The sequence below is a fragment of the Lonchura striata genome, chromosome 1, assembly GCF_050655825.1.
Source record: "Lonchura striata isolate lonStrDom1 chromosome 1, ASM5065582v1, whole genome shotgun sequence".
NCBI classification, from domain to species: Eukaryota; Metazoa; Chordata; class Aves; order Passeriformes; family Estrildidae; genus Lonchura; species Lonchura striata.
In genome coordinates, this window is record NC_140703.1 from 50,711,998 (window position 1) to 50,725,795 (window position 13,798).

Consider the following 13,798-nt stretch of genomic DNA (forward strand, 5'->3'; position numbering starts at 1 on the left):
CTTCAGAGCTTTGAACGGTGGTTTTTGATGTTGAGACTTTTTCCTGGGAAAACAGGAAACATTCAGGGTTTAACAACATTGAGGGTTTCAAAGACATGAAAATATGTGTCAATGAGAATGTAACTTCTGTAGATTAGCTTGCTGCAGCCCCTTTCACTTCCCTAAAGCCTCTTCGATTACCTTCCTGGTGCTGCTGTGTGGTGCTTGATTGCTGGCTGGGATGAAACCATGACAGTATCTTAATCCAAAGATGAGCTCAGTCACAAGGGCCTGCTGACTTTGGCTAAAAAAAGACTCAAGTCTTTCAGTCTTGGTAAAAGATGAAGTTTCACGTATCTTGAAGAAAGGTGTGCTCATCCTCTCATTTTTCTCCCATTATCTCTCATGCTCATCGCATTACATGATAATGCAATTCAACTAATTAATTTTAGTGACTTTTTGAATACAAGGGTAATTTTCTGCCACTCATTATTTGAATCCAAGCACTGTGTACTCTCGTCTCTGGCTGTAGCAGGGTATTAGCTTGGCTCAAGCCAAATGAAACTGCAGAGTTGCGTTCCTGTGTTCCTGCTTGCCCACAAAACAGCAATAACCTCTGCAGGAGCACTTTTTATCCCACAGCTAGTTTAAAAAAAAAAACAAAACATCCAAGCAAGCAGTGAACACATGGAAATTATTACATTGCTGCAGCTGCGGTTTTTCAGTGTGCAGGCACCTCAATAGTTTCCAGAAAGCCAGTGTTCCTCTGGCTTTGGTCCCTTGGGTTTAAAGGGAACTAACTAGTTGCCAAAGTGCTCCAAGTTGAGCCTGGAACGGGACCCAGTGACAACACAGCTAGCAAAGCACCACTACTGCAAATATCACTGACAGCAAGAGGCTGCAGTCACATTTCAGAGACAGCTCTGTGACAAGCATGGATTTTTATCTCCAATGTTGATGACCCAACAAGCTGTCATTACTTCTTTCATATTAAGATTTCTATGCTTTTTTAAAAAATTAGAAAGGAATATACAAAAGTTCTACAAAACTGACCAACTGAAGCCTCAAGTAGACTTCAAGATAGTAGACTGGAAGAACACTGCAATTATGCATGAGGCAGCATCAAGGCAGGTAGTTAGGCTTTTACCTGTGCCACAAAACACACATGAAACTGAAGCAGAGCCATCTGTATTGTGTTTACAGTGCAGTTGAAGGAAGAAAAGTGGTGAAAAAGCATCACCCTTGCCATCCTCCAGTACATTCACTGCCCCAGAATACCAGAGAATAGTCCATAGGTCCCAGCTGTACAAACCAAAGAACTACAGGAACATCAGTGTAAGGCACATGTTGAAGGAACTGGACACATCCAGACACCCATGTTGAGTGAGTTAGTCCTTGTAACTTGTGTCCCACTTCTGCTGGTGGCCAGGTGCCATCTGCTGCCACGTGGCCATGCATGTGAAGAGCACCTGAGCCAAGAGCAGGCAGCTGCTTCCCCCTTCCCCCTCTGGCACTGCAGAGCTTAGCCAGAGGAGCCACTGCAGCCTCCCCTCAGGCAGCCGGGGGCCATGGATACACAGAAGCTGGCCAGGTCAGAGAAGCTGAAGCATTCATTAATGTGTTATACAGGTAGTAAGAAAACAAATGCAGAGTCTGTCACCTGGTACAGCAAAGCCCTCCCAAAACAATTTTTTACAGTCAGCAGTGAAACATACAACCCTTTAACACCATCATGGTGTTAAAGTCCTTAAGAATATTGTGCCATGGAGGCAAGTTTTGTTCTTCAGTAGTCAGTCATACACCAAAGGATGCTTTGCTTCCAACAGGCAAAGGGACCTCTTCATAAACTATTTTAAGATAAGGGGACTTCATAGGTAAAAACCAATATTCCAAGTTGTAGAAGAGATAAAACTGATGCTTAAAGATAACATGATCAATTATTTTGAAAAGATCCACAAAAAACTCTCTGACACTCTGATGAGGTTTAAATGGATTGTAAAAGTCTCTTATAGCTGCTGCCAGTGTCTTGTTTCCTTGTGGTCCAAAAATAGATGTTTCATTCCCCAAATAAATAGGTTCTCCACTGAACAAAATTATGCTTGTGTAGTTTGTTTGTATCTTCTTAAATACAGCTCCTAAGTCAGCTAGCTTCTGGTAGGTTCTCAGTATAAACTTGGAGCACTCATAAGAGTCAAACCACACTGTTGACTTTTTGTCGGGACTTGCTTGAACTGTCCAGGTCTCGTAGTAAATGCCAGTCTCATTGTCGTATTTTACCCATTGTGCCATTTCATTAAACATGGTTCCTGAAAGAGATGAAATGAAGTATTGCAGAGATGAGGTAACAAATGCAGGATTCACCTGCCTCCCCTGCAAGTTTACCTACACTACCTCACCATACACAGACACGGGGCTTAGGTCGGAGGGGCAAGGGATAACCAACTGAATAAACTACATTTACATGTAGTTTATTTAAACTGTAATTCCTTCTCCTGATCCTTCTCCTGTTACTATGCCAGAATATTCAAACACCAGAGAACCGTGACACTTCTCATTTTGCATTATCCATGCAGACAAACAGGGCAGAGGTAGTACAGTCTGCAAGAGATGCTGACAAAATGCTCACCAGACCAACAGACATTTCTGCACTTCAAGTTTTAACTAAATTCAAAAATTCAGAGTAGAAATTTTCATGTCTCTTCACAAAAGATTCAGACTGAGACACCCTGCTGATTTAGCAGCTCCACAGCTGGCAAAGCTGAATTGAGCCAAATTATGGGTGGGATGTTAAGACCACTAAGACGGGATGCTTTTTGCCAGCTCTCTGAAGGGAGCAAGTGCAGCTCATGATGCTGTTCATTTTTGTTTGAATCCACTCACCCTCTCTGACTAGAAATCTGACAGTTTTTGTAAAATTTAGACAACTGAAAACTCTCAGAAATGCTACCTCCTTGAAAGTTTCATGGAAATGGAAAGCAAGAGAGGTGAGGAGGACTGTAATGCCTCCACAAGGTGCCAGTGTAGCCTCACCTTTCCTGGGCGTCAAATAATCCACAGAGAGAGGAAGCATGACAAGTTCCCCAGCTGTATGAAAAATTTCAACTTGATATTCATACAAAAGAATCCAATCATATCAGGCATCAAATACTTCAGTCATGAACTACAAACTCACAGGACAGCAGCTCCACTTTACTTCCTTGTTTAAAGAGCTACCTAGAAGTTCCTAGCAGCACTGGATAGATTATGCAGAGACTGAGGCCAGCAAAGCTGCTAAGGATGGAAGTGGGCACACATAAAGCACCATGTCACAAGAGCTGTAAGCTAACTCTCCACTGTGTCTTGCACACTACACCAACTTCGGAACCTAAGTGGTTTTGGTCACACAAAATGTAACTACCCAAGTCCTCAGTGAACTTTTTTTGTAAGTCGTTCACTCTATTGCTAGAGCAATCAGTCAGATTTATTTGAATGACCTTTTTATTTTAGGATTTATTTTAGGATTTTATTTTAGGATCCATATACACCAGGAAACTCTTCTGGTCATCACCTATGTATTTTGAAGCGTAAGGCCTAGGTTTGTTCTGTAACATATGACAGAGACCTATTACTGGAGACATTTTCAAGTTTTAGGACACATAATGAGGGGGACAGAAATAGAGATTAATATTTTTATATCTTTGAGATTATTTCTAAATATGCCTTGTTTGCTCAATAATAAACATGTTTTCAACAGTTTTTCTATCTCAGCAGTCATCTGCCACTTCACAATATAAGATTTTGTTTTCATGAAGCCATGTGAAAAGAGTTCATAATGAGACTGTTTAAGCTGTTTTGCTATTTTTACACTCAAGAGACTCAAGTGTTTTTGTACAGCAACACCAAATGGCTCTCACTTAACAACTCTCCAGTGTGAATTGTTAAAATGGCAGCAGCCTCATGCCACTTTCTGTATTCAAGAGAGTGTTTCAAATTAGAATCATTGACTAGTGCTGCAAATAACCTATAGAACATAAATTAAAATATAGCACTTTACAAAGACAAGGCTGACTCTATATTTTGTATTAACACTATCCAAAGCATCTAAAATCTACCTGATATTGTGGTCACAAGAACTAAAGTTCCATTTGCCTTCCAGTGTGCATCATCTATTCCTTCATAAAAGCAGGCAGCTCCTTGGTTACACCAGAATGGTGCATCCATGCCAGGCCGCAGATGTGGAAATGTGCAGTTCCCAAGCTGGAAGAGCTCATACCACTCCATTGTGTAGTTTTTGCCTGTTAGAGAGCTCTTGAAACCAACAGCATCATGCATAATTTTCTGGAAAATAAAAAAAACCAAAAAAACCAAACCACCAAAACTTTGATTTCATAACAACTTCAGCTTGACCTGTACAAAAGGTAAGATGCTCAGGAGCTATTCTGTGACAGGGTGAGAAGAGGGGAAGGAGTTCCTACAAGGGATTCAGTAACACTGAAGCACAACACACCAGATTGCATGACACACATACTTTTTATTCAGGGCATCATGCTGTCTCAGTGGTTTTCTATCCATCCATTGTAAATTATGTCACTTGGAAGCAGATACTCAGTGGGAGCTCATCATCAAGACTCAAGCTTTGAATCCTTAACTTCATGGGGGTATCAGAGAAATAAAGAGCAGAACCAAGTTACCGAAAGCAGATCTTGCTAATGAATGTCATAAAACTAATGATATAAATACTTTATTTAAAAGCTGTATAGTAAAAACATAAATCCAAACTTAGTTAACAACTGAGACAACAATATTTGAATCTATTTCCATTTTTGACTCTCTGTGCTTGGTTTTGATTCACTAACATTTCTTTATTAATTAAGAATCATGCTTTGAAGATGAGTTTTACTCCTGCTATAACTATAAATATTACTAAAGCTGAGACTTCATGTTTGCATGACTCCATGAATGGACACTTCAATTTCATACTGATCATAACACTCAAGAAAGAAGTGTAAAAGCAACCAACTTCTCATGATCTACTGTTCTGACCAGCTGGCTGCCTGCTCCTCCAAGCAAATATGTGAGTTTCTAACAAGAGAAAAATTAATACACTGTTACAGTGCGCTCCAGCTATGCTTTCCCCATTTCCAGTGACTCCTGTGACTCTGATCAGATAAGTGTGGTCCCTTCCTTCCTGCTCCGATGGGGTTGGCAGAGAGCCAGAAAGCCCTCCCTGTCCAGAGCCTAGATAAGGCCGTGTCCCTTCCTGTTCACTCTTTTCTCACCCATCTCATTGATTAAACAGCTCGGAGAACCACATCAGGGAGTTAGAGCCTCTTTTGTATCTTTGCCCATCTCCTGATTTGCCTTCCCTCAAGGCCTCGTATATCTGTGCTAGCCTAGTAATCTGGGGGGCTGAGAGGGGAGGCTCATCAATACACTAAGCAACTATTTTATCTGATGTAAGGGGACAAATAAAAGTATTTTCTTGATGCGGTGATAGCACAGAAGAAAAGACATCCAAGACACAATGTGTGTGTGTACACAAAGCACTCATTATGCAGCTAGACAGGGGAACGTGTTCAAACCCAGCAACGATGCTGTTCATGCTCTTGTCTTTAGCTGAGCTGAATCCTGTACATTTTATTTGAAACTTAATGCTCTTTGAGTATCTTCCCTACAGATAGCCCAGCTCTAACAGTCTTCCATACAAGCATATCCCAACCTTAGAGCTCCCATTCTTAACACCTGCTGTTAAATTCAGCTGAATTTGTTACTCTAACTTTGTTAAAAACATCACCTTACCAAATGTCCTAGTAGGTCCCCGTACTTGAATTCCCATACTGGAGCCTGTAATCGATACACTTCAATGACATCCTCTTCTCTCATGACTGGAATGGCAGAGCCAGTGGGACAGAAGGTGTAACGAGCTTGGCAGTAAGGATCGGTTTTTGGACGGTAATCAAAGCGCCTGTGTTGAGAAAGAGAAGCACATGGAATGACAAGTGCAGCTTTGCAGCTGGAGTTACTGTTATGGCTTCCTGAGGGGGACAGCTTACGTGTCCAGCACCTCAAAGACAGATTCTGTGACCAGACACTGCAACAGTTGGACTTCTCAAGTTCATAAGGCTGCTGGGGTGCACATCTGCAGAATCAGGACTTCGGGACTTAAGGCTCACAAACGGAAATCATGTTATACTCATTGTGAAGGAGTAGAAATAATGCGGATTACAAAGGGTGACATTCTCACAAGATCACTCACACAGATGTTGAGTAAAGGATAGTTTCAGATCTGCCTCAAAAACATTCTCCTGGCAATTTATTTATATGGGGATTGACCACTTTGTTCTTGCTGTTCTATAGTAAGAGGTTCCCAGATGCAGCTATTTTGACTCTACAATATTGCCAAGATCAGAAAAAGAATTAATCCCTCTATGTTAATTTAGATAAAGAGGTCTAAGAAAATACCTGGGGTCATTGCTTCTATTCCATTCCTATTAAACCTCAAAAACCGAAGACCCAATCCACTTCCTGTTATCACTATAATCAAAGTTCAAAGAATGTTTTTGGCAAGTGTATGAAAGCGTGTGTGGCCAGGTTTTGGTAGCAGGGTACAAGGATGGTTGATGTGAGAAGCTGCCAGAAGGCTGCCCCATGTCAGTCAAAGCCAATGCCAGCCAGCTCCAGGATGGACCCTGCACTGGGCAGGGCTGAGACAATCAGGAATGACAGCACAACCTTTGTGATAACAGATTTAAGAAGTAAAAAAAGTTATTGCACCAATGTAATTGTGGCCAGAGAAGAACAGAGTTAGAATATGTGAGAGGCACAGTCCTGCAGACACCACAGTCAGTGAAGAAGAAGGAGCAGGAGCTGCTCCAAGAGCTGGAGCTGAGATTCCCCTGCAGCCTGTGGAACAAACCCATTTAAAGAACCCTTTGACCCCACAGAGCAGGCTGCAGACCTATGCGGGGAGAAGCCCATGCTGGAGCAGGCTTCCTGACAGGACTTGTGACCCCCTGGGGTACCCATGTGGGAGCAGACTGTGCCTGAAGGACTGCATGGAGGAGTGACCCATGCTGGAGCAGTTAATGAAGAACTGTTGCCTGTGGGATGGACTCAGGTTGGAGAAGTTCATGGAAAACTGTCTCTTGTGGAAGGGACCCCATGCTGGAGCAGGGGAAGGACTCCTCTCCCTGAGCAGCAGCAGGAACAGCATCTGATGAAATGAGCTTGACTCCAATTCTCCACCTCCCTGCAGCACTAGGAGAAGGAGGCAGAACCTGGGAAGAAGAGTGGGGCAAAGGTGGCTTTAAGATTTATTCTACTTATTATTCTGCTCCAATTTTGTTAGCAATACATTCAATTAATATCCCAAAGCTGAGTCTGTTTTGCCTTGTGATGGTATTTGGTTAGTGATCTCTCCCTATCCTTATCTCAACTCATGAACCCTCAAAATACCCTATACCTTACTGTATTTTCCTTCCCCTATCCACTTGTGGAGGAGAGTGATGGAGTGACTTTGTTGGACACCTGGCATCCAGCCAGGATCAACCCACTGGAACAAGCCTTCTTATTCTAAGTTCCTTTAGAATCACTCCTGTATTTCACTTAAAATAAGGTTCCTGTATTCCTGTTACCATGACAAATTGGCATACACAGCTTGTCCAAATCTTGTCTGGTTAGTCTGAGAGTCTAACACACTCAGCTGCCCAGGGCTAGTGACACAAATACCCCAGCCCTGAGATGACTCAAGGACACAGCACTTCCTGAGCAATACTGAAGCCAGCAGCTCAGCTGAGGCATCGCTGATTTCCCCTGTGGACTTCTTCCCCAGGCTTGCTGGGAACTCCCAGCAAGTCTGCCTTTATTTTGTCTGGGGGAAGGTGTGGGGAGGAAGTGGCGGGGATGGGGGGGAAGAAAAGAAAAAGAATAACAATCCCCAAAACCCTAACGAGTATGTCTGAAAAAAAACACACAGAAAACAAAAACTTAGGCCAACCACACATTCAAGTCCTATAGCTTGCACACCTTACATGACCCCTTGCACTACACCTTGCATGTGACAAGAAGGTAACATTAAGAAACACTGAAACCCTACATTTCTGAGCATCTTACACCAACAGGATTGTTCTCCAAAACTGACCATCTCAAGACCCAGTCTTGTAATTCCTGAACTTGCTGGAAAATCCCAACAATCCAGGACTTCAAGATCAGCTCCTTCAGGCATCACCTGATGCAAATTTAACTGCTGGGAATTATGCAACAGGCTCTCAAAATTTCAGGTGTGCATTATTAAGCTGCAGTTAAACATTGATAACTACTCCCTTTACAAACAGCAAACCCGCACAAAATACACAGTCGAGCCTAGCGCTTCTTCTGAAGGGGCTCATTTCCTCGGCACCGCCAAATCCATCGCTATTTACAGGCCACAACATGCAGTCTCCTTGCTGTCCCCGACACCACCAGGAATTCTGGAGCTCAGGCAGCTCCGGAGCAGCGAAAGGGATTTTGTACCGTTTCATTTGTCACGAAGCGTGACCTTAAGTGAAATTTCCAAGCAAAAAACCGTACTTTTCTGCCGGCATTAAGGAACGCGTTTAAACGCGAGCATTCCTTCCCAGGGAACCAATCCCTCCCGCTGCTGAGACCAAGCGCAGCTCCCGGCCTGGCACGGCACTGCGGCTCCCTCGGCGAGCCAAACAGGCCGAGCACCTTGCCAAGGATCAACACCCCGAGACGAAAAAGGGAAGCTTCCCCCGGCCTCTCGAGTCCAATGCACAGAGAAGCAGAAGAGCCCTCGGGCGGCACTCACCTGTAGGGCACCGGCCACCGCGGTGGCGAGCGGAGCTGCCCCGAGACGCGGCCCCGCGGCCCCAGCGCCGCCACCAGCGGCAGCAGCAGCAGCGGCAGCAGCGGCGGCAGGCGGGAGCGGCGAGCGGCGCCCATGGCGGAGCGGGCCCGGCTGCGGCGAGCGGCGGGGCCGCAGGAGGCCGGGCGGGAACGGGCCGCCCCCGCGCCGCCCACGGGGCCGGGCAGGCGCCCGCCGAGCCCGGCCGCAGGCAGGGGCCGGAGCGAGCCGCGCTGCTTTTGTCCCCGCCAGGGAAACCCCCGTGTGCCGCATCCTCCCTCAGGAGCGCCACCCGGCCCGACTGCGACTGAGTCTCTGGAGGGCCGAGCCGCACACGTAGCTGGAGCAGGGCTGTCTGCCTTTTCACGCATTGCTTTGGAGACGCCTCAGGGCTGCTGGGGGGTCTGGGGCACAAAAACTACGAGGATCAGCTGAGGGAACTGGGGATGTTTAGCACAGAAAAAGGGAGGCTCATGGGGAGCCATCACTTTCTACAGCTCCCTAAAAGGAAGTTGTAGGTCGGGGTCGGTCTGTTGTCCCCGGTAACCAGTGACAAGATGAGAGGACATAGTTTTAATCAACACCAGGAGAGATTTAGGGTGGACATCAGGAAGAATTTCGTGACAGAAGTGGTGATTAGATATTGGAATGGACTGCCCAGTTACTGTCCCTGAGGGTATTTAAGAAGAGACTGGATGCAGCACTGAGGAGGCAGAGTGCCATGGTGAAGTTAACGTGGGGTGTTCAATCATAGGTTGGACTCCATGATCTCAGAGGTCTTTTCCAACCTAATTGGTTCTGTGATTCTGTAAAAAGCACATCAAATGCCCATCCTCACACCCAGAACCTACTGAGGGGGTGACTTCTCGGGGGCCTGGCCTGACACGAGGCCAAATGGCAGAGAGGCTTTTGCTGTGATAAACCCTGTAACCCTGAGCCTCTTCAGACTGCCAAGACTTGTCTGAAACTTTTCAGGGCTTCAAGCTAAGTCTGTGTATCTGTCACCCATTTCAGAACACTTTTTCAAATCATAACACTTTACATTACAGGAATCATATAGCAGTTTATTCTCTCGTGTTTATAGTAATGGTGAGAACTATCTTGCAGATGAACCAAGAGAAACTGTGAAAACAGGTTTGCCAACAGCATCCCTGCACAAAACACAGCTTTTTCCAGTTCTTCAGAGTTCAAAACTGGTTATGCTGGCATGAGACTCCAGAAGGCTAAGTTTAGTATTTGGCATCCAGAGTGAAAACACTGGTGTATGCTACTCACTGGGTAAATAGTAACTGTGCTGTAGACTTTTGACTGTTGGGAGCCAGAAAAATATCCCTGCTCATTTCACGCGAGCCCCTAAAGAACAATCAGTTCTCTAGTCAGCACTATGCTAGGCTATATATTCAAACCAAATTGCTGGTGGAAAGCCCTGCATTCTCCATAAAAGTGCAGGATAGGCTGCTGAATATCAGTTTCAGTAATGCTGGGGGTATTAAAGATGTTCAGAAAACCTTAAAACTTTTAATTTCAGCAACTTTCTTATCTTACTTCCCTGCTGTCTGATTCTATAGTGTTTATTTTTAAAATCCATGCCATTCAGCACTATACATTAATTAAATGCATGCTTACATAACAAATACATACTAATATTTCCTAATCTCATTTTAATCTCATGCATGTTAATTGTGTCTCATTTATAAAATCTCTGGGTTTATTTGTTAGGAAATAAAGTGCCAGTAATCATATGTGTTTCATAGCTTGAGTGTAGTATGATATACCAGCTCTTTAATCTGTTCAAAAAGATATGTGTTTATTTGGAATATAGCCATAATTCCTAGTGCTAGAGATTTAGATGTGTAACTCTGGAAGTGCTTTATGAAATGAGGGAAGGCTAATTTATCCCTTCTTTGAAACCAGGATGCAAGAAAGTGAAATGGCATAATGAAGGTGCCATAACTGCTTGCTAGTCAAACTTGAAATGCAATACGAACAGGTCCTTAGTCCTGACTCAGCATATGTTTGCAATGTGGATTATTACATCTCCACTATGTAGATGCTGAAGGGGTTGATTTATTTATTTTTAAAATTTTAATAGCAGTTTTATATCTTACTTCATCACATCCCACAGGAAACCTTTGCAGCAAGGTACCTTTTTTTTTCTCATGCAACCTAAGTTATGTTGTGGACATAGGAAATAAACTACTAATATATTTATGAATAAATATACTTAAGCTAAAAAGCCATTGTCTAGTTTATTATGCAGAAACAAGTCAAATTCACAATTATAAACCCACAGAGCTGATCTGCATTTTTGTCCAGTAACAGGCTTTGAGTAAATACTGAAACTGGCTACAAAGATCAAATTCTAGACCTGACAGAATTCCTACATTTTTGTCATTTTCCAGAGGTTTTTTCTTTTTTTTTTTTGGTTAGTGAAAATTGAACATTTTCCTGAAACAACAAAGACTCTTGATACTTTCCCATTATAAATCAGTACATTCTCCATCTTCACCCTTGACATGAACAGGATGGAACTGACTGAGAGAAAAGGGAAAACAAATCCTGCTGCTTCAGTCAGAAGTTGTGGGTTTGAACAGATAGCTTGGCTTTGAAGCTGTACTTGAGTCATCACACTGTAAGTCACAGCAGAGAGGCTGTTGCACCTGAAGTAAGAGCCCCTGTCTCACAAAAATGGGCTGCTCTGGATGGTGCTTACACCACAGCTGCACATTTCCCAGCCTATGCATACACTGGCAATGTGCCATACAGCAGGAAAGTCACAGTTATATATGTGGATCACAACAGATAAAGCTACACATCTGGCAGCTTTACTGATCACAGGGGTTTTTTCCTCACTCACACTGGCATATGTTAGCTATTGAGTCAGCCAGATGCATACTGAGAAATACAAACATTACCTGAAGTCATACTGAAGCTGCTCTGAAAGACAGGAGTTCATCAGTCAGAGGCACAATCTCTGCCTTTGAGGGGTAAGAAAGGAATTTTGAGGAAAAGAGCCAGAAACAGGGCTCCTGTGCACCTACACTTTGTTACATAGCCTGAGATGCCACCTGGAGCTGTGAGCTGGGCTGGGAGAAAGCCATGTCTTTTTCTACAGCAGCGGGGAATGACTGGGCTTTGTAAGATACTGCTAAGAGTTCCCCTCAGGATCTCCTTGACCCTGGCAGCTAGGATGAGAACTGTGCTCAGGACAGATGTGCAGTTCAGTAAACATTTAGGATTACAGGGCAGTTCCTCCTTTGTCTGCCAGTTTAGGAGACAGGTGATGGAAATGATTTCTTTCCAAGCTGGAATTCTTGTGGGGGGTGGGGCAAGGGTCTGCTGAAGCCTGAGAGATAGGATGAGGGTTGGGATAAGGATGCAGAGGAAGTTCCTAATGAGTTTTAAACTGAGATGAACCCTCTGGGATTTGCTGCAGGGTATGGATAAGTGAATTGATGAGTCAGCTGGGTGCCTGTGAAATACAAAGAGCTGTCCAAGTAAAATTTAAGTTAACAGCTGTTGTCAGGCAACTAAGGCACCTCAAAGCAGGATTTCCACCAGAAAAAAACACATACTTCTTAAATCCTGGGCAGCAGAAAAAGGGCTGGGGTCTAGGGCAGAACTGTAATTCAACCCCTTGAAGTCTGTAGGGGATGGTACCTGCTCTCTTCCCTTCAGTGTGTGTAGCGGGTTGCTCAAGGTGGTAAAAACTTGTGAGGAAATTCAGAAACTGCTTTTGCTCTGCTGACACACCTCAGAAGGTGCTCCCTGCTCCTTTCCTGGCAAGCTGCTTGTAAGCCAAAGCTCCTGCCTCCCACCTGAGCCACATTGCAGCCACACCTGAATCCAGCTGTGTAGCCCACCGATGCAGATCCAATGCATTGGTCATTCCAGCATAACCTTGCATTTGCCTCACCACCCTGGATTTTTCTAGTGAGCAGACTCTTGGTGGAACCTCACTGCTATTCAGTTTCTGAAAGGGAACAGGCACATAGTAGTAGCTGGATCCAGCAGCAGCCCCAGATACAGCAGGGTAGAGGCTGGGAGTACACTGCTTGTGCCCAGGTCAATTCACAAGACGTGCAGGAAGAGCAACCCACACATCAGGACAACAAGAAATGGGACACACCTGCAGCACAGCTCAGGTGATGTCTGGGTGCCCAGGCCTAAATCCCCATGGATTTGTGGCTGGAGGGTGTGTGGGTGGAGGCCACAGCAGAGGCTGGCCAGGGTAATTATAGGGCTACTAGTGTACTGAGGGCCTTGACCACAGCTTCTTCTCTCAACAAGGTGTGACCTCTCACCTTGCAACACCTGGCTTCAGAGCTGTACTCCTTGTGAAATGCTCTTGCAGGCCCAGGATGGAGAAGAGTCCTCTTAAGGCTACTTTGGGGTGACAGACATCTAGGGCAAGAATATGTCATAAGCTGGGATAAAAACATGGACCTAAGCCACAGAGGGCCATAACAAGGTCACACAGGGCAGGGATCTCGCATGAGCAAGTTGGAGCTAGATCAGGGAACAGAGCTGGCACAGAGATGTGAGATACAGAACCTGAAGTGGGATCCCAACCAAGTCGTATCCCAACCAAGTCTAGGGTCCATCCAGGGAAAAGGATCACCAACAATGTGAATCTGAGATCCATCTAAAAGACAGGGGCAGAAATAAGACTGGAGATGAGGTTACTGACAATTCAAGTCCAGGATCCATCCAGAAAGACTAGCCAGTAAGTCAGGCCAGAAAGGAGCAGGGAATTTCAGTCCTGAATGTGCTCACTTCCCTAGCACTGACATTAACCATGGCCCTAACACACAGCAGAGTTTAGGACTACATCAGCTTCTCCAAACATGCAGTGAGCTTAAACTCCTTCCAGGCAGAAGCATTGTCCTAGCTCTTAAGCATAAGGATGATTCCAGTGGGATTCCAGCTCTGCAGGTTCTCAGTGGAGCTATGCTGTAGTCCTGCTCAGTCCTGAGAGGCAGAGTGTGGGCTGTG

At 44.7% G+C, this 13,798-nt stretch overlaps 1 protein-coding gene across 1 annotated transcript; it reads right to left on the reverse strand.

Moving 5' to 3' along the window:
- Positions 1-1,151: 1,151 nt before the first annotated feature.
- Positions 1,152-9,189, reverse strand: CLN5 (CLN5 lysosomal BMP synthase). The gene is made up of 4 exons (XM_021548010.4): positions 8,768-9,189; positions 5,758-5,923; positions 4,071-4,296; positions 1,152-2,285 (listed from the first exon to the last, which is right to left on the reverse strand). The coding sequence occupies exons 1-4, from the start codon at positions 9,172-9,174 to the stop codon at positions 1,774-1,776; spliced, it is 1,311 nt and encodes a 436-aa protein (XP_021403685.2). The 5' UTR covers positions 9,175-9,189; the 3' UTR covers positions 1,152-1,773.
- Between the last annotated feature and the right edge of the window lie 4,609 nt (positions 9,190-13,798).